Here is a 20,465-nt window from a genome sequence, read left to right on the forward strand (position 1 = left end):
AGCAAATTTTCTTGTTGTGTGCTGGAGCATCTTCTGGGTATATTCCAAGGAGTGGAATAGCTGGGTCTTGAGGAAGCCCTATTCCCATTTTTCTGAGATAGCACCAGATAGATTTCCAAAGTGGCTGTACTAGTTTGCATTCCCACCAGCAATGAAGGAGTGTTCCTCTCTCCCCACATCCTCGCCAGCATGTGGTGTCGCTGAATTTTTGATCTTAGCCATTCTGATGGGTGTAAGATGGAATCTCAGAGTTGTTTTGATTTGCATGTCCCTGATGACTAAGGAGGTTGAGCATTTCTTAAGTGTTTCTCAGCCATTTGATACTCCTCTGTTGAGAATTCTCTGTTTAGTTCCAAGCCCCATTTCTCAATTGGGTTATTCGGTTTGGTGGTGTTTAATTTCTTGAGTTCTTTATATATTTTGTTAGACCTTTGTCAGATGTAGGGTTGGTGAAGATTTTTTCCCAGTCTGTAGGCTGTCGCTTTGTTCTCTTGACAGTGTCTCCTGCCTTACAGAAGCTTCTCAGCCTCATGAGGTCCCATTTATTAATGGTTGACATTAAGGCCTGGGCCGTTGGTGTTCTGTTCAGGAAGTTGTCTCCTGTGCCAATATGTTCCAGGCTCTTTCCCACTTTTTCTTCTAAGTGAGTTAGTGTCTCTGGTTTTATGTTGAGGTCTTTAATCCACTTGGATTTGAGTTTTGTGCAAGGTGACAAATATGGGTCCAGTTTCATTTTTTACACATAGACCTCCAGTTAGACCAGCACCATTTGTTGAAGATGCTATCCTTTTTCCATTGAATGGATTTGGCTTCTTTGTCAAAAATCAAGTGACCATATGTGTGTGGATTCATATCTGGGTCTTCGATTCGATTCCACTGATCAACCAGCCTGTTGCTGTGCCAGTACCATGCTGTTTTAAGTACTATTGCTTTATAGTACAGTTTGAGATCAGGTATGGAGATTCCTCCGGAGCATCTTTTATTGTACAAGATTGTTTTAGCTATTCTGGGTTTTTGTTTTTCCATATGAAGTTCAGAATTGAACTTTCAATGTCTTTAAAAAATTGTAGTTATTTTGATAGGGATTGCATTGAATCTGTAGATTGCTTTTGGTAGGATGGCCATTTTTACTATGTTAATTTCTCCCAATCCATGAGCAGGAAGATCACGCCATCTTCTCAGGTCATCTTCAATCTCTTTCTTCAGAGTTTTGAAATTTTTTTCATACAAGTCCTTCACTTGCTTAGTTAGGGTAACTCCTAGATATTTTATATTGCTTGTGGCTAATGTGAAGGGTGTGGTTTTCCTAATTTCTTCTCTCTTAAGCTTGTCATTTGTGTATAGGAAGGCTACAGACTTTTTGAGTTAATTTTGTATCCAGCCAATTTGCTGAGGTGTTTATCAGCTTTAGGAGTTCTCTGGTGGAGTTTTGAGGGTCACTTATGTACACTATCATATCATCTGCAAAGAGGGATAATTTGACTTCCTCCTTTCCCATTTGGATACCCTTGATCTCCTTTTGTTGTCTTATTGCTCTGGCTAGAACTTCGAGTACTATATTGAAGAGATATGGAGAGTGGGCAGCCTTGCCTTGTTCCCGACTTGAGAGGAATTTCCTTGAGTATCTCACTATTTACTTTGATTTTGGCTATTGGCTTGCTGTATATAGCCTTTATTATGTTGAGGAAAGTGCCTTGTATCCCCGATCTCTCTAAAACTTTAAACATGATGGGTGTTGAATTTTATCAATGCTTTCTCTGCATCCAAGGAGATGATCATGTGGTTTTTTATTTTCAGTTTGTTTATATGATGGATTACATTGATGGATTTCCGTATATTAAACCATCCTGCATGCCTGGAATGAAGCCTACTTGGTCATGATGAAGATATCTTTGATGTGCTCCTGTATTCGTTTTGCAAGTATTTTATTTAGTATTTTTTGCATCTATGTTCATAAGAGAAATTGGTCTGAAAATTCTCTTTCTTTGTTGAGTCTTTGTGAGGTTTAGGTATCAATGAGACTATGGCCTCATAGAATGAAGTTGGTAATTTTCCATCCATTTCTATCTTTTGGAGTAGCTTGAAGAGTATCGGTATTAGCTCGCCCTTAAAGGTCTGGTAGAATTCTGCACTGAAACCATCTGGCCTGGGCTTTTTTTGGGTTGGGAGACCATCGCTGATTGCTTCTATTTCTGTAGGGGAAATGGGACTATTTAACTTGTTTATCTGTTCTTCACTCAACTTTGGCAAGTGAACTTGATCAACGAAAATCGTCCATTTCCCTTAGATTTCAAATTTTGTGGCGTATATGCCTTCAAAGTAGGATCTTATGATTCTTTGAATTCTTCAGTGTCTGTTGTTATGTCTCCCTTTTCGTTTCTGATTTTGTTGATTTCAATACTGTCTCTCTGCCTTTTAGTTAGTTTGGCTAATGGTCTGTCTATCTTGTTGATTTTCTCAAAGAACCAGCTTTTGGTTTTGTTGATTCTTTGGACTGTTTTCTTAGTTTCTAATTTGTTAATTTCAGCCCTGAGTTTGATAATTTCCAGGCGTTTACTCCTCTTGGGTGTTTCTGCTTCTTTTTTTTCTAGGGCTTCCAGTTGTGTTGTTAAGATGCTTATGTGCGATGTTTCCAATTTCTTTTTAAAGGCACTTAGTGCTATGAATTTTCCTCTTAGCACTGCTTTCAATGTATCCCACAAATTTGGGTATGTTGTTTCTTCATTTTCATTGAATTTCAGAAACTCCTTGATTTCTTTCTTTATTTCTTCCCTGACCCAGGTGTCATTTAGCAGAGAGTTGTTTAGTTTCCACAAACGTGTAGGCTTTTGTTATTTTTGTTGTTTGAATTGCAGCCTAAGAGCATGGTGATCTGATAGGATACAAGGTATTATTTCAATCCTCTTGTATCTGTTGAGGCTTGCTTTGTGACCTACGATGTGATCAATTTGGAGAGGAGGTTCCATGGGGTGCAGAGAGAAGGTGTATTCTTTCTTGTTTGGGTGAAAGGTTCTATAGATATCTGTTAGATCCATTTGACCCATGGCATTGGTTAATGATGTTATTTCTCGGCTTCTAGTTTCTGTTTCAATGACTTATCCTTCAGTGAGAGTGGGGTGTTGAGTCTCCACTATTATTGTGTGGGGATCGATGTGTGGTTTAAGCTTTTTTAGGAGATCTTTTAACATATTGGGTGCCCTTGTTTGGGAGCATAGATGTTCAGAATTGTGATGTCATCTTGGTTGACTTTACCTTTGATGAGTATGAAGTGTCCTTCCTCATCCCTTTTGATTATTTTGGTTGAAAGTCTATTTTGTTCGATACTAAAATGGCTACACCTGCTTGCTTCTTGTGACCATTTGCTTGGAATATTTTTTTCCAACCTTTTACCCTGAGGTAATGCCTTTCTTATGGGTGAGATGTGTTTCTTGGATGCAGAAGAATGTTGGGTCTTGTTTATGTACCCATTCGGTTAGTCTGTGTCTTTTTATTGGAGAATTGAGGCCATTGATGTTGAGAGATATTAATGACCAGTGACTGTTAAGAGTCTTAATTTTGATGTTGTTTCCAGTCGAGCGTTTGTGTAGTTGTGTTTTTGCCATGGGATAGTTATCTATTTCCTGGGTAGTTTTGGTTGTAGCTTGACCCTTTGGGATGGAGTTTTCCTTCTAGTACCTTCTGTAAAGCTGGGTTTGTGGATAGGTACTGTTTGAATTTGTTTTTGTCATGGAATATTTTGTTTTCTCCATCAATGGTTATTGATAATTTTGCTGGGTAAAGTAGTCTGGCCTGGCATCTGTGTTCTCTTAGGGTTTGCAGGATCTCTGTCCAGGCCCTTCTGGCTTTTAGTCTCTGCTGAGAAGTCAGGTGTAATTCTGATAGGTTTACCATTAAATGTTATTTGGCCCTTTTCCCTTGCAGCTTTTAATATTTTTTCTTTGTTCTGCATGTTTTGTGTTTTGATTATTATGTGGCGGGCAGTTTTTCTTTTCTGGTCAATTCTATTTGGTGTTCTGTAGGCCTCTTGTATGTTTATAGGCATCTCTTTCTTTAGATTGGGGAAATTTTCTTCTATGATTTTGTTGAGAATTTTCCGGGCCCTGGAGTCTGATGTCTTCTCTTCTTCAATGCCTATTATCCTCAAATTTCTTCTTTCATGGTGTCCTTTATTTCTTGGATGTTTTGTGTCAGGAGTTTTCCAGATTTGGCATTTTCTTTAATGGTTGATTCAATATCTGTGATTGTATCTTTCTAGCCTGAGATTCGTTCTTCCATCTCTTGGATTCTGTTAGAAAAGCTCCCTCTGTGTTGCTCGCCTTCTTCTCTGAGGCCTCACGTTCTCGTTTTTCTTCTGTCTGTGTGTTTATCATTGAATCCATTTTCATTTTCAGATCTTGAACTGATTTTTGATTTCTTTCATCTGATTTTTTGTATATTCCTGAGTTTCTTCCATTGCCTCTTTATAGGTCTTCAGAGCTTGAACCGTTTTAGTTATTTCTTTCATCTGGTTGTTTGCATTTTCCTGCAATTTTTCCAGTTCCACTCTATGTGCTTCTTTTATGTCTCTCACTGTTTGTCTGCGTCTTCCTGCATTTGATTACGAATTTTATTTGTTTCCTCCATTATCATCCTCATTACTAAGGATTTGAGGTCATTTTCTTGTATTTCCGTTGTATTTGAGTTCTCTGGGTGGTTTTCTTTGGGATAGCTGGAAACTGGAGACGCCATGTTGTTTTGGGGTTTTTTGCGTATGCTTTTTCGTTGTCCTTTAGACATCTTGCCGTCTTTGTTTTTGTTGGGTAGCTTCCAGAGTTGAATGGAGGGTGTCTGACGATAGATTCACTTGTTTTCTTACGATTTCCTAGGCTGCGAGCTCAAAGCTTCACTGGTGTGGATGTTAGGAGGTTAGCCCTGTTGTTCTGGTCTCTCACAGCCAGTGATCCTCAGTCCCCCTCTGCTGTGGATCCTGCAATTATTCTGGGTCTCTGAATGAGCGTTGGGTCAGGCCAAGGTATCCACAGCCTTCTGTGTTCCCTGCCAAGTCCAGCCAGGAGCACTGGGACCGAACCACGGGCAGAACTCAGCTAGATTCTCAGGGCCAGAACCGTCTGCCAGCTCAGCTAGGGATTTTGGGCCCAAAATGCACACAGGGCCCAGCCAGAATTTTTGGGCTGGGACTACGCACCAAGCTCCACTAGGGCCTTTTGGCCCAAAGTGCGTGCTGTGGTCAGTTATTGACTCAGGGCCCGAACTGACCACCAATCTCAGCCAGGAATTCTGGATTCAAACTGTACACTGTGTCCAACCAGAGTCTTAGAGCTGGTGGAACCGAGAGCTCTGTCCAGCCTGCGCCACAGCAGGAGAACTGCGGCTGCTCTGAGTTAGCGCCAGTGGTGGAACAAGTGCTCCGCCCGCACTGTGTCCCCGCAGGGGGGCTGCCGCTGAGCTGAGGTGGTGCCTAGGATGGAACCGAGCACGTCACCAAGACTGCGCCACAGCAGGAGAACTGTGGCTGCTCTGAGTTAGCGCCAGTGGTGGAACAAGTGCTCTGCCCGGACTGTGTCCCCGCAGGGGAGCTGCCGCTGAGCTGAGGTGGTGCCTAGGATGGAACCGAGCACGTCACCAAGCCTCCGCCACAGCAGGAGAACTGCGGCTGCTCTGAGTTAGCGCCAGTGTTGGAACAAGTGCCGCCCAGACTGTGTCCCCGCAGGGAGCTGCCGCTGAGCTGAGGTGGTGCCTAGGATGGAACCGAGCACGTCACCAAGACTGCGCCACAGCAGGAGAACTGCGGCTGCTCTGAGATAGCGCCAGTGGTGGAACAAGTGCTCCGCCCGGACTGTGTCCCCGCAGGGGAGCTGCCGCTGAGCTGAGGTGGTGCCTAGGATGGAACCGAGCACGTCACCAAGCCTGCGCCACAGCGGGAGAACTGCGGCTGCTCTGAGTTAGCGCCAGTGGTGGGACAAGTGCCGCCCGGACTGTGTCCCCGCAGGGGAGCTGCCGCTGAGCTGAGGTGGTGCCTAGGATGGAACCGAGCACGTCACCAAGCCTGCGCCACAGCAGGAGAACTGTGGCTGCTCTGAGTTAGAGCCAGTGATGGAACAAGTGCTCCGCCCGGACTGTGTCACCGCAGGGGAGCTGCCGCTGAGCTGAGGTGGTGCCTAGGATGGAACCGAGCACGTCACCAAGCCTGCGCCACAGCAGGAGAACTGTGGCTGCTCTGAGTTAGCGCCTGTGGTGAAACCAAGTGCTCCGCCCAGACTGTGTCACCGCAGGGGAGCTGCCGCTGAGCTGAGGTAGTGCCTAGCGTAGAGCAGCGTGCTCAACTAAGCCTGCGCCACAGCAGGGGAGCTATGGCCACGCTGAGTTAGTGCCTCAGGCAGAATTGTTTGCTGGGCCGGGCCAATACCCGGGACTCTGGGGCGAACTGTCCGCCGAGTCCAGTCTGGGTCCAAAGGCTCCACGCGACCCAAATCCTGCCCCGAGTCCCCTCTCCCGCAGCAATTCCCACCAGCCACCACACCACTCGCCTCCACCGGAAGGCTATGAGCTGCAAACCTCAGCCGCCGCTGCTGGTGCCGCTGGTGCTGCCGCCTCTGCCGCTGCCGCTCCGATCAGAGAAAAACCACGCTCCTCCCGTGTGCAGGGGCACGCAGGTCCTCCGCACCCTGGTCCCTCCGAACCGTGGAGCACTCCTGCTGCCGTGATGTTCGGACCTCGGTGTTCCTGGCTCAGAAATCTGTGCAATTCCCTGAATTGTTCACTGGAGCCTCCAAACGCGGTCCACACTGCTCGCCGCCATCTTGGATCTCTCTTCACCCTGTCTTAAGGATCTTATAATTAACTTCTAAAAATCCGTATTTGGTTGCTTAAAATTGTCCTTAGCTTACTGTTACTCTTTTAACAATTTAGGTTTTATTTTTCTAAATTCATTATTTTTATCATTTTTAATTATGTGTCTCTCAGTGTGTGAATATGTACATATGAGTGCAGGTGTTGACAGACTTCAGAAGAGGCGGCCAGGGCTTCTGAAGCTCGAGTTGAAAGTGGTTGTTAACCACCTAATGTGGGTGCTAGGAACCCAACTCAGGTCCCCTGCATACAGCATCTGCTCATAACTGTCTTTTCAACCCATCTTTTTAGGTTTAATTGTTTGTTTTTAATCACTTGATCTCCTTTTTCTCTTGTAGTTTCTATTACAGTCTTTAGGTTCTCTAAGCTTTTCTTTCCTCACCTCTGTTTTACTATGAAATTCCAGCCATTGTATCTTTTATTTTATTTTATTATTTTATTCATATTACATCTCGATTGTTAGCCCTTCCCCTGTTTCCTCCCATTCTTCCCTCCCTCCCACTTCCCCCCTTCTCCCCTCCCCTATGTCTGTGATTGAGGGAGACCTCCTCCCCCTATATATGCTCTTAGAATATCAAGTCTCTTCTTGGTAACTTGCTATCCTTCCTCTGAGTGCCACCAGACCTCCCCATCCAGGGGACGTGGTCAGAAAAGGGACACCACAGCCATTGTATCTTTCATCATTAATGTGATAGTCTTTATCACTAGAAGCTTGATTTATATCTCTTTAAATCTCCTATCTTTATTTAACTTAAAACTATTTGTTTATTATTTCTTTGAGTGAGTGAGTGTGTGTGTGTGTGTGTGTGTGTGTGTATGTGTGTGTGTTTATGCACGTTAGGTGTGTATGCACCTGTCCATATTGGAGATGGAGTCTTTTCCTAAATTGGACATTCCATTTTTTTTCTGCTGTGCTGGAAGCCAGCAAGTCCAGCAGTCTTATCTCTTCTCTCCTTGGAGGGTTATGGGTGTGCACAGGTTACCCAGCTTATTATGTTGGGTTCTGGGATCTGAATTCTGCCCCTCATAATTATGCAACAAGTGCTTTTAACCACGGAGCCCCTACTTCACTGTTTTAAATAAATACTTTGTTAAGTCTTTGAAATGGTCATGCAATGTATTTTGATCATCTTCACTTCCAACTGCCCCCATGTACCTCCTCTTATATTCTCCCCCGCCCTTTTTACCCAGCCCCTGTACTCCTTGTGTCCTCCCCTTTTTAATATACGCATTCATCAATTCCATTTTGTGTTGTTCATATATTTCTCAGTGTGAGACCATCCACCAGAGTATGGCAAACCAAACAGGCTCTATGCTCTTAAAAAAACACAACTGGTTCTCAGAAGCCATCAGCTGTCTATAGCTCCTCAGTTAGGGGTGGGGCAGTTCATGTCAAGAAAACATTGCTTTACTCTCTGACCTCTGGTTCTTACAATCATTCTGCCCCTTGTTCTGAGATAGTCTCTGAACCTCGGGAAAGGTGTATAATATAGATGTCCCATTTGTGCCCATACTTAATTTTTAAAATACAGTTGTGATGACTGATTTAATGCACTTGGCTAACTCTAAAATCTCCATTATAGGTTTTTGGCTAATTGATTATGTTTATCTTTGATATTGTTTGGGTTTTCCTGTTTTTCTTTCTTGCCTGATAATTTTCAACTAGATGCTTGACATTGTGAAGTTTCCTGTTGAATGCTGGGTATTTCTGTGTTTTGTTACGTTGTGTTCAGCTATGTTGTGGAATCTAGTGCTGTTAAATGAAAACCAGCTGCTCTTCCTGGTCATGCTTTTACAGCTTGTCAGGTGGGTCGCTGTGGCACCTAAATAGGGCTTCGTCACCTAAACAGGGCTTTGTTACTCTTCTCTTCTAAAAGAGTCAGCCAAACTGAACATCCTGCCCAGTGCCTGTGTGCTGGTGACAGCGGGAGCTGTGCCCAGCCTTGTGGGAGTGCCAGCCTGCTCCCTTAGTTCTTCTGATGATTGGTTCTCAAGCCTTGGCTTTGGTAGCTTCCTTACAGGTGACTTTGGAGTACTCCAGGAACACCCTCCCCCGATCTGCAGGGATCTCTGAATGACACCTCTTCTTGGTACCATATCCTGTGAGCTGTTGTGTTCTTGGGGTTTGGGGGCTCACTGTTACCCCTCAGCTTGGCTTATGTCCCCTTGTTGTGCCACAGCCTGGGAATGCTCTTAAGACCCTTATCTAGGACCATCCTGAGGCCTCGCTTGTCTTTCACCCTTCAGGATCACTGATATTTATGGCCTGATGATGTTCACTGTCTGAAAATTACAATGTCAAAGCTGGATTCTTTAAAATACATTTTTAGTCATTTCAGGCGAAGAGAGTAAATGCAGAAATGAAAACCTCTCAATATTATATTGTATAGTGATGCCTGTGGTAGAGACCTGGTTCCTGGCAATTGTGAAACTCTTGGAAGGCCAGGAATTGTATTCTTTCTCTATATTTGTAGCACCTAGTAACATTTCTGTAGCACACTGAGTATTCTGTACAGACTGCAGTGAGGCTCATTGGCAGTGCCTCTCACAGTGCCTTAAGCATTCTGTTCAGCTGATCGTATTTGGGGCTCCACAAATGCAGGACTTTTAGCTCCTTTGCACACTTCATAGTGCCTGTCCTGAAAACAGGGATGGATGTAGGTATTTGATTATTTCCTAAATGATTGACTGACAGATTGGGCGTATAAATGTACAAGAAAGCAGTTTGCAGTTTCTGATTGGTAACAGTAATGGGTCACCTTTGAATCACTTCATGTTGTATTCTTCCTTTCACAGTGTGTTGAAGAAGTCCTTGGATACCTGAAATCCTGCTTTAGTAGAGAACCAATGATGGCAACTGTCTGTGTTCAACAAGTGAGTTTATTTCCTGTCCTTTGGGATCTAGGCTAACTCCTCCAGTGTAGTATTAGGAAGGTCTGGGTGCCCCTAGCTGTCACTCTTGCTTGCTCCGTGATTGGAACTGTGAGGAGGCAGAGAGTGTCAAAAAGCAGCACTGGTCCTCACTGCTTTGCCTTTGTCACCCATCCCAGGGGTCTTGTGTCTAAAGTACTAGTTTCATTTAGAAGCACAGAGAATCCTAGGGACAGTGGTACCACACAGTGGGATCTTCTGAGGTACTTACTGATTCAGGGATTTACAACAAAACCTTCCATCATATGTTCCTGCTGGATTTGCCACTGGGAAAGGAGAGTCTTAGAGGGTCTTTACTTCTACTTCTGTTTTTTCCCTTTTTCCTTTTATTAGTGGTATTTGTACATCCTAGGAAAGTACTCTATCACTGAGATTTTCTGAATTCTGAAACATGACCTTGCTTGGGCTCACCTGGAACTTGGGGATTGCCTATTTCAGTCCTGTTTCTAACCCCTCTCCACTAGCAGGGATTATGGACAGGCCAGTGCTGCTTGTCTATGTTAAATCTATATTAAGTGAAGTATTGATGTTTTGATTCTTTCATTCTAGCTATTGAAGACTCTCTTTGGGACAAACTTGGCCTCACAGTTTGATGGCTTATCTTCCAACCCCAGCAAGTCTCAATGCCGAGCACAGCGCCTTGGCTCTTCCAGTGTGAGGCCAGGCTTATATCACTACTGCTTTATGGCACCATACACACACTTCACACAGGCCTTGGCTGATGCCAGCCTGAGGAATATGGTGCAGGCGGAGCAGGAGCATGATGCCTCAGGGTAATATTTATGCTGCAAATCTGTCCTGATACAGAGATAAGTAATGTGTACGTACGCCTGCCTTGAAGGCCACTGGCTGAGCTATGGTGTAGTCTGCTATTCAGAGGTGGCAGGCTGGAGAGGAAGAACCCATGCCGGCCGCCTGAGAAGCATGAGTTCTAACTTCCAAATCTTGCTCCAGACTAGAAGTGGTACATCCAGTGTCCTTGCCTATGGAAAGCATTTGGTACTTACTCTGATCATGAGCAGCATTCTTCATAGTAAGGCAACATGTGTCAGTGGTGCTTCCTTGTTCTATGATGCAAAAGACCATCTTAAAAATAGCAGGCAGTGAAGGGCACAGAGAAGTCTGGGGTGTGTTATTCTGGATTTCTATATGAATTTATGTTAATCTTTTTGATATGAGGAATGTGAAAGTGCCTGCCTCCCTTTCTCCCTCTTTAGGGCTTCATATGCTAGGCACACACTTTATCACTGAGCTACATTATAGCCCTAAAAGGTGTTTCTTAAATTATCATAATTATTATCAAGTATATGACATGCTACGTTGTGTAGTAACGGTAGTGGAATCTTTACTTTCCTTTTTATGATGATCAGACAATATTGGAATCAAGGAAAATACTTCTATTCTTGACTTTATCTCAGTGGTGTGCTTATGCATGTGCCCATAGCACCTGCTTTGCTGTCTTTTCAAACATTTTATGAGCTGGGTCTCTCTTTATGTTTCCTAGGCTGATGTTGGACTTGTGACCTCCATCAGTCTTTCCCCAAGAAAGCCAAGTGATATTACCTACCTTCCAGACAGCATTCACCTCTCTCTCAGCCCTCTTAGAGAGTGTGCTAGATAGTTTTCTGGAGCAGCAAACAAACATGGGCTTGTGTAGCATTGGTAGCTACAGTGCAGGTGCTGCACATCTGTACACTTAGTTGAGTCTTGTTGACTGTAACACATGCTGACTATGCAGCCAGTGGCCTTTCTAAGTCTCATTTTGACATGTCCTGATTTCTTGAACATGAAGTTGAAATAATGTGTGACTGAGTACAGAGGAGATTATTATATTTGTTGTTTCTGCTTTTGGCCATTTGGCAGGTGGTTTGATGTACTCCAGAAAGTGTCTGCCCAATTGAAGACGAACCTTACAAGCGTCACAAAGAACCGTGCAGATAAGGTGAATGGCACTACAGCTAGAGATGGCATGTGGACCGTGCCACAGGGATGAAAATGGAGCTCAGCACTTTCTAAATTAACTGCCAGAAGCTTCTAATTGCAATTGTGGTTTCTTTCATTCTTTTTCCCTATAGAATGCTATTCACAATCACATTAGATTATTTGAACCTCTCGTTATAAAAGCACTGAAGCAGTACACCACAACAACATCGGTGCAGTTGCAGAAGCAGGTTTTGGATTTGCTGGCACAGCTGGTTCAGCTACGGGTCAATTACTGTCTACTGGATTCAGATCAGGTTTGTGTCTATGCGTTGTCGTCACTATCTGTTCCTAACTGAATGCAAATTACTCAAAAGACACTGTCCCAAGTCTGTACCATGCTCCAGTGGGCTTAGGCTTTAGAATTTTCCACATCTGTATACCTACTCAGAACTTCAAAATAAGCTGTTTTTAAATACTAAGATATAATTTATGATTTATTCTTGTGGAGCAGGCATTTATGCAAAAATCAGACTTTTTGTTTGTTTTTTGTTTCTTGAGATAGGGTTTCTTTGTATAACAGAGCCCTGGCTGTTTTAGACTCACTTTGTAGACCAGGCTGGGCTCAAACTCACAGATATCTGTTGGTCTCTGCCTCCCTAGTGCTGGGGTTAAAGGTGTGCACCACCACACTTGGCCCAAAATTCAGACTTCTTAAAAACACGTCATCCATCGGTCAGGCAGTGGTGGCACACACCTTTAATCCCAGTACTTGGGAGGCAGAGGCAGGCAGATCTCTGAGTTCAAGGCCAGCCTGGTCTACAGAGTGAGTTCCAGGACAGCCAAGGCTATACAGAGAAGCCCTGTCTCAATGAACTAAAAATAAATAAAATAAAAATGGAAACAAGTGATCACATTGATCAGCGAAGCTTCTTTTTTCAATGGTTTGTGGTCAAATAAGTGGTTATTAAGTGCACAGCCCTAAATGGGACAATATCAGGCCTGCTCTCCCTGTAAGGCTCAGGGAACACTGCAGAAAGCTGGAGGACAGAGAAGAGCTCTGTGAAATGCTGCCTTCTAGATATGACAGAGCTGTGGTCACCTGTACAAGATCAGACCAGTCAACATCCCAGCATGGTTGGGTGGGGTTCAGGAGACCCACTCCAATGTGGGCAGTTGATGGCTGCTGGTGAGGGGGTGCCAGTTTTCTTTGCAGGACTAGCACATAGGCAGCACAATTGGACTCAATGGGTTATAATAAAAGAATGACAATAAAACACCAAGATATTGTTTATGACCCATAATTTCAAGCACTGATGTACTCAGCAGGCCGATAACTGAGGACCTCAGTTCGACACCGTGCTGGGGGCTGTGTAACTTGGATCTGAACCCTTTCCTCAAACTAACCTTGACTTCCTCATGCAATTCCTATGGTCACAAGGTTCCACTCGTCATGTTTGGAACACACATTCTCTTCTCGGGGAAACCTTATGTCTGTGCCTTCTCTGAAAAGAAATTGACTTTAGATTGTTAGAAACTGACCACCATTTTTGTGCTGTAATCTTGAGCTAGCTAGTCTTTCTTTGTGAGTTACAAGGATGTGCCAGTTGGGGAGACTCCTTCCTTGGCTCTCATAGGCTCATGGTCATATCATAACGCAAAATGCATTTAGTTCAATGTCAAATGTCCCCATAGTGTCACAGTCTCAGCACTGTTTAAAAGTCCAAAGTCCCATTTGAGACTGAAGGCAATTTCTTAACTGTACTGCCCTTGGATTTGTAAAATCAAAATGCAAATTACATACTTCTAATATACAATGGTAAAGAATATAGGTTCCCATTCCAAAAGGGAGTAATAAAGACATAATGAGGAAATACTGGACCCAAGTAAGATTGAAATCCAGCAGGACAAACTGTAAGACCCAAAGTTAGCCTGTAAACCCCACCCACCCACCCAAGGACCAGGTGACTTCCTGAAATACTGGGAGTTGTAGTTCTTAGAAAATAACAAGGCCATATGGGGTACGGGGGCAGGGGACTCAGCTGGGCATGGTGGCCCACACCTTTTATCACAGCACTAGGGAGGCAGAGGCAAGCAGATCTCTGCCTGGTCTACAAAGTAGAAAAGTGAGTCCAGGGCAGAATATGCAGAGAAACCTTGTAAGTAAGTAAGTAAGTAAGTAAGTAAGAAAGAAAGAAAGAAAGGGAAATCTCATGGCTATATTGGTTTGTCTTTAAATAGCCACTACAAGATGTGTCTTGTGGCTGGTGTCCTGTCACAACTGGGGATTCCAGGGTGTGGTCCTGACAGAAATCTATCTTGATGAGTATTTAATGCTTGCTTCAAATTTGGCTCAAAATCGTGGAACTTGTTTTTCTCTGGCAAATCTCAGGATTAACACAAACATCAAAACCTGTAGTTCCGTGTCCTGTGTCTGCCCTTTAGTTTTTAATCGCTTAGGTGGCTTAGCCCCTTGAGGTTTGCTGCTACAATATTCATCCCTCTTAGGCTGCTTTTATTCTTCTTTGCAGATAGCTCAGGCTCTAGCATCTGAAACATCTTGGGGTCTCCATCACAATCCAGACTTTATCCTTCACAGCTTTATGCAATGGCCTCTCAGGCGGTCTTGCAAAGACTCCTCTGCCACATGTTGCCTGGCCTTTACAGCTCCCTGAAACCACAAAAGAGTCCAAGACCCTCTCACTATTGCATTTTCTTGTGCCTCTAAAGCATGTTCCTCATGGAAAACTCAAGTTTTAGCCAACAGCATTGACCCCTTTGACCACACTAGCAACAGCTTTCTTAGGTAGAAGCCGTTGCTTTTTAGGAGCACGGAACCCTTCAGGCATTCTCCTTTCACAAGGCCAAAACCTAGCTGGGTAAGGCATTTCCCTTAGGGCACCCCCCCATTGTTACCATGGAGACTAGGAACCCTCTCCTTAATGGCGGGAATCTCTTTACCAGCCACAGCTTCTTTTTCAGCATACATCTAGGGCTGGGAGCAACATTAAGTTCTCTAGTACTCTTTTTCTCTCCAAGCTATACATTTAAAAAATCTCTTTCTACCTTAATTGTTCTTTTTCACTGTAGACCTGCATAGGAGTTATCAGTAATAACCAATCCACAGACTCAGTGTTATGTTGTCTTTGAAATTTCCTCCACCAAAAAAAATTAGTCTATTAGCTTTTAATTTAAGCTTCAGGCAAGTTCTTAGGACAAGGGCAGAAGGCAGCCAGATTCTTTGCTAAAATATCACAGGAATGGCCTCTGGCCCATTTGGCAATAGAGATCTTGTTTTCTTTCTGAAAGCTCAGGAGCCAGGCATTATTCTCAGCACTGTCTCCTAGGCTTCTGTTAAAACTGCCCATTAAAGCTCTGCTTAAAGCCTGTAAACACTTTCCTATTACAAAGTGCCAGTCTTTCACTTTCCTTCAAAAACAACAGAGTGAGGTTCTTTACAGCACCTCCTCACTCCTAGTAGCAAGCGGTGAATTACTTCTTACTGCTTTGACATAAAATACAAGAGCAAAAGAAGCATATGAAAGAAAACTTACTTTGCCTTATGGTTCCAGAAGGATTAGAGTCCATCATGGTCACCAGAGAGATGGCTCAGCAGTTAAGAGCATTTGCTGCTTTTCTAGAAGACCCAGAGTTGATTTCTGGGGAATCTGACACTTTATGGCTTGTACAAGCACTGCATGCATGTGTTACTTAGGCATATCTGCAGGCAAGACTTTAATACATAAAATCCAAAATAAAAAGTCTATTGTGGCAAGGATGTGCTGGAGCAGGAAGTTGAAAGCTCTCATCTCTGACCACATTCAGCAAGTAGGGTGAGGCTATAAACATTCAAAGTCTGTACCCAGGGACATACTTTTTTTTCAGCAAGGCTTACCTCCTAAAAGTTACATAACCTCCCAACAACACTGTCAGCTGGAGGCCATAGGAGATTTCCTGTTCAAACCACAATAGTGTACTTCTTTCATTCCCATACCCTGAAAACCTGGTCTGCAGTTGTGAGCCATGAACTGTAGAGGAGACAGGTTTGGGGCTATACCAGGAGGATAGGATTGAGGCCTCCAGAACATTGATGGATGTCTTAGGGAGAACACCTCCTACTTCTCACTTTCCTCCTTCCTGCTCAGCAGAGGTAGAAATCATGGTCTCTATCATAGATGTAAAAAAATAATTCACTAGTAGATCCATTAGGTAGACTTGGCTATCTTACCAGATTATTTCTGTAGTCATTCCATTCTATCCAGAGTGTTTTCTCTAAAACAGAAAGTTATTTTTCTTCTTAAATTTTCTGCTTGTTAATTAACATTGAAAAGGCTGAAAACTTGTAGATTTTTGTGTGCTGTGCCCACATCTGCATGTATGTCCTTCACTCTGGGCCCCTGAGCTTCATTCCAGCACAGCTTTCCTACCCTGCCACTGGCGGAAGTCTGTACCATGAACACTCTCCAGCCTCCTGTTTGATCCATTGGCTTTCATCAGTGGACCCCCTAGAGGCATAAATGCAGAAAACTGGGGCACAAACTCAGTCTAGATGCTGTTTTACCAAGCTTCTGCTGAATATATCTATGCATGCCCCAGATCTGCAAAGCAGGATGTAAGTTTGGTAGTTCAGCTGTGGGAACTTCTGTCAGAGAGATGAAATCTTAGAGAAAGTGAGAGTGAAATAGACTGCCTCTTCAGCCCAAGTACTGTCTCCGTGTCTAGGGCTGTCCTTCCTCTCTGCGTGTGTCTAGGCATTGTGTGCTACAGGACTTGAGGCCTCATCTTTGTGTTTAGTCTCTTTGTTTTGTGAGGCAGAGTCCTACCATGTAGCCCAAGCTGGCCTCAAACTTCCATCTCCCTGCCTTAGTTTCCCTGACTGTCTTCCCTGACTAGTGTGTTCCTAAGGCTTGTCTGGAGATACTCTGCAGTCACCTGACTACAGAGCAGCTTTGAGAACTTGATTATAAACAAGCTAATCTTCTGTGTAGGTGTTTGTGAATGGTGCACAGATCAGTAGAAGAAAAGAAACCCAGCTCTTATGCTATAAGCCTGTGACTGATGGCAGCTTTTCTTTCCCTGCATTAGGTGTTCATCGGTTTTGTGCTGAAGCAGTTTGAATACATTGAAGTGGGCCAGTTCAGGTACTGATGTTTAGTTGCCTCAGTTGTCCTTGTTATATACACACATGAAATCCTAGGTCCTTACAGTGACAGGTGCTTCAAGTGCTGCAGGTGCCCAATGGAAGCCTAATTTACATGCCTTCCACTTTTACTCCTCTGAACACTTGCTGAAAACCTTTCTCAAGACTTGCTTAGAAACAGTTGTGCATCTAATCATTACTGTGTTTTCATTTCACATTCAGTCTATGATGATGGTGACAGGTCACTAAGTGATATTTTACCCAGTGGAACCCTGTTCCTTAACTTCAGAGGAAATAATTTTAGGTCATAGTTTAGTAAAGGGGGTGATTGTGAACTTTAGGCACATTAACTTTTTCTTCTAGATATTAAAGCTTTAATAATCTTGCAGTACACATTAACAGATTTGCAATTTGTGAAAATTACAGTTCTTCACAAGTAGTTTATAAAGTGTAGCATCAGAGAGTGTTGTAAGGTCCCTGGGATCTAGATTCCCAGCTTTGATTATGTGACTGATACCTCAACTCTGTAGTTTTGACCAGGGAACATTTTCTCTTTGGTGTCTGAATTTCTCCTTGGTATCTTTCCTTAAGAGAGAGGAAAGGAAAATGGAGAGCTAGAAAGCTCTTACCTGCTGGCATCCAGGGCTTCAGGTGCCTCCCTCTTGCTGCAGGTTCCCTATCAGAGGCAGGAAGACCACTGGTGCGGGTGGGGTCTGCTTTACCCTAGTACTTTCTCCTGGGGTTGAGTCTTGACTTACTTTATGCTGTGTGTGCAGATTACATGCCTTAGTTTTTAAAAAGAAATGTCTAAATGGGTGTTTTTGTTTCTAGGGAATCAGAGGCAATTATTCCAAATATATTTTTCTTCCTGGTATTACTGTCTTATGAACGCTACCATTCAAAACAGATCATTGGAATTCCTAAAATCATCCAGCTGTGTGACGGCATCATGGCCAGTGGAAGGAAGGCTGTTACACATGGTAATGGGATGCATCTTTGCTTGTTGTCTTTGGTCTCACCTGCACCCACTTTTAACTGTGAACTACAGGTCAATGTGAGGCATGTGCATGCATGCACACAGGTTAGGGATGTTTAAGATGAAAAAGCAGCACATTGCTTACTCAGAAACTACTTAGGGGAATAACCATAAAAATAATGACATCATTAAAATACAGATAGATGCTGGATAAATGTCTCTGTTTATGAATCAACATTTTCCTTTGTCATTTGTATTTGCTTTGGCCTTTATTTAGAGTCGAGCGTAGGCTCAACTCTGGGGTCTCACATGTGCTAAGCACTTTCTTTACCTCTGATTACAACTCTACACTCACAAAAAAATTTGAGCTAGCTTGTCATAATGAAATTTTGACTTTTGTTATTGTTGTTATTGTTTTGTTTTGTTTTTTTAAGACAGGGTTTTTCTGTATAGCCCTGGCTGTCCTAAAAGTAGCTCTGTAGACCCATGCTGGCCTTGAACTCAGAGATCTGCTTGCCTCTGCCTCCCAGTGCAGGAATCAAAGGAGTGTGCCACCACTACTTGGCATTTTGTTTTCTTTTGAAACAAGTTCGATATATCCCATGCTGACTTGAATGCTTAGAACTCCTGATCCTCCTCTTGCATCCTGAATGCTAGGATTGCAGGCATGGTCACCACTCCTGGACTATGAAGTGCAGGGATTGAGCCCAGGGTGTCTTGCATGCCATTCAAATAATTCTACAATTGACCTGCATTCCCTGCCCAAATTCTGATTTATTTTCCATCTTTTTTTGGGGGGGGGGTGTTGTTTGTTTGTTTGTTTGAGACAGTGTTTCTCTATGTATAGCCCTGGCTGTCCAGGAAATCACCTTGTAGACCAGTCTGGCCTCAAACTCACAGAGATCCATCTATCTACCGCGGCCTTTGGGTGTTGGAATTAGTTTGTGCCACTAAACCCAGCTAACTATAAACTCTGATTTCTTTACCAGTGGTTTTTGCATTGTGGTTGGACATTTTCCTTGCCACATTATATTTTAGAAGAGAAGCTATTCAATGTTTAATATACAACACTTTGAATTCTGTATCTATCTATATTTTGTAAACATGCAACATGTCAGTAAAAGGCTAATGAATTAGAACTATCAGGAAACTAAAGTTCTCTTTACAATTAACTCTTGTTTGTTTGGTTGATTGGTTTGAGTTTTTTGAGACAGATTTTCTCTGTGTAACAGCCCTGCCTGTCGTGGAACTCACTCTATAGACTGACCAGGTTGGCCTTGAACTCATGGAAATCTGCCTGCCTCTGCCTCCTGAATGCTAGGATTAAAGGCCTGGCCACCATAGCCTGGCTGCCTTACCCCAGCACTTCCTTGGGTTTAATGCCATAGCTGCCTGATTATTTTAGCAAAGCTTAAATAAGAACCATAACAAATGGTTATTCACTCAGCTATCCCCCTTTAGCCTGTAAAAGGAAATGCTGTGTGTATTTTTAGAGTGTTCTGTACCAGGACGTGATAGTGTGTACCTCTGTTAATGGCATTTATGGGGACCATGAGTCGTAGCCAGCCTGGGCTGTTGAGCAAGGCCCTGACTTGTGCAGCAGCAGCAGTGACCAAAAAGAATATGTTGTGGGGTTTTTTTTCTTTATATTTTTTAACATCAATCTTCTAACCTTTCCCTGTTGGATTCTGCCTGTTCCTTTGCCAGGAGTCTAGAGCAGTGGTTCTCAACCTGCCTAATGCTGCTGTGGCTCTTTAATACAGTTCTCATGTTCTGGTGACCCCCTCCCCTACAACCATAAAATTATTTTTGTTACTACTTTATAACTATAATTTTGCTACTGTTATGAATCATAATGTATGTATCTGATATGCAACCCCTGTGAAAGAATTGTTCAAGAATTCCCCCTTAGGTGGGCGTTGTGACACGTGCCTTTAATCCCAGCATGAGACGGGTGGGGGGCAGAGGCAGTGGACCTCTGTGAGTTCAAGGCCAGCCTGGTTACAAAATAAGTCCAGGACAGCCAAGGCGGCAAGAGAAACCCTGTCTTGAAAAAACAAAAAGAGAAAAGGGGGGAAAAAAAAAAGAATCCCCCATACATCCCCTCAGGGCAATCTCAAGCCACAAGTTGAGAACCACTGGTCTAGAGGCTTTTGACCTTTCGTACGGATGCATCCTGAGAGCTTTGCAGACCCCACAAGTAAGAATGCCAGAGAAGCCCCATCTACAGGGGAGTATAGACTGAACAGAGGCATTGATAAGCAGCCCTCTTAATCTTTATAAGTTAAACTATCATATTGTGGATGATTTAGTTAAAGATGCAAATATCAAATACACAGACTTGAAGCTGGAGAGATGGCTCAGTGGCTAAGAGCACTGACTGCTCTTCCAGAGGCCCTCAGTTCAGTTTCAAGCACCCACATGGTGGCTCACAACTGTCCAGTTCCAAGGTTTTACATGTGTTCTGATTTCTGAGGACACTGCGTGCATGTGGTGCACAGACATACATGCAGGCAAGACATCCATACACATTTAAAAAGAAAGTAAAAATTATGGGCTGGAGAGATGGCTCAGCAGTTAAAAACACTGGCTGTTCTTGGGTTCAGTTCCAAGCTCCTAGATAGTGGCTCATAACTGTCTGTGACTTCA

At 43.4% G+C, this 20,465-nt stretch overlaps 1 protein-coding gene across 1 annotated transcript in view; it reads left to right on the forward strand.

Moving 5' to 3' along the window:
• Htt (huntingtin) overlaps positions 1–20,465 on the forward strand; it is a 153,563-nt gene that overhangs the window by 82,222 nt on the left and 50,876 nt on the right. Inside the window, exons 30-35 of the mRNA XM_051165062.1 lie at positions 9,646–9,723; positions 10,330–10,553; positions 11,644–11,722; positions 11,856–12,017; positions 16,786–16,841; positions 17,672–17,820. Coding sequence (XP_051021019.1) covers positions 9,646–9,723; positions 10,330–10,553; positions 11,644–11,722; positions 11,856–12,017; positions 16,786–16,841; positions 17,672–17,820 — 748 coding nt within the window. The remainder of the gene's footprint in view (positions 1–9,645; positions 9,724–10,329; positions 10,554–11,643; positions 11,723–11,855; positions 12,018–16,785; positions 16,842–17,671; positions 17,821–20,465) is intronic.

Source organism: Acomys russatus, chromosome 22 (assembly GCF_903995435.1).
Source record: "Acomys russatus chromosome 22, mAcoRus1.1, whole genome shotgun sequence".
In the NCBI taxonomy this organism is placed as follows: Eukaryota; Metazoa; Chordata; class Mammalia; order Rodentia; family Muridae; genus Acomys; species Acomys russatus.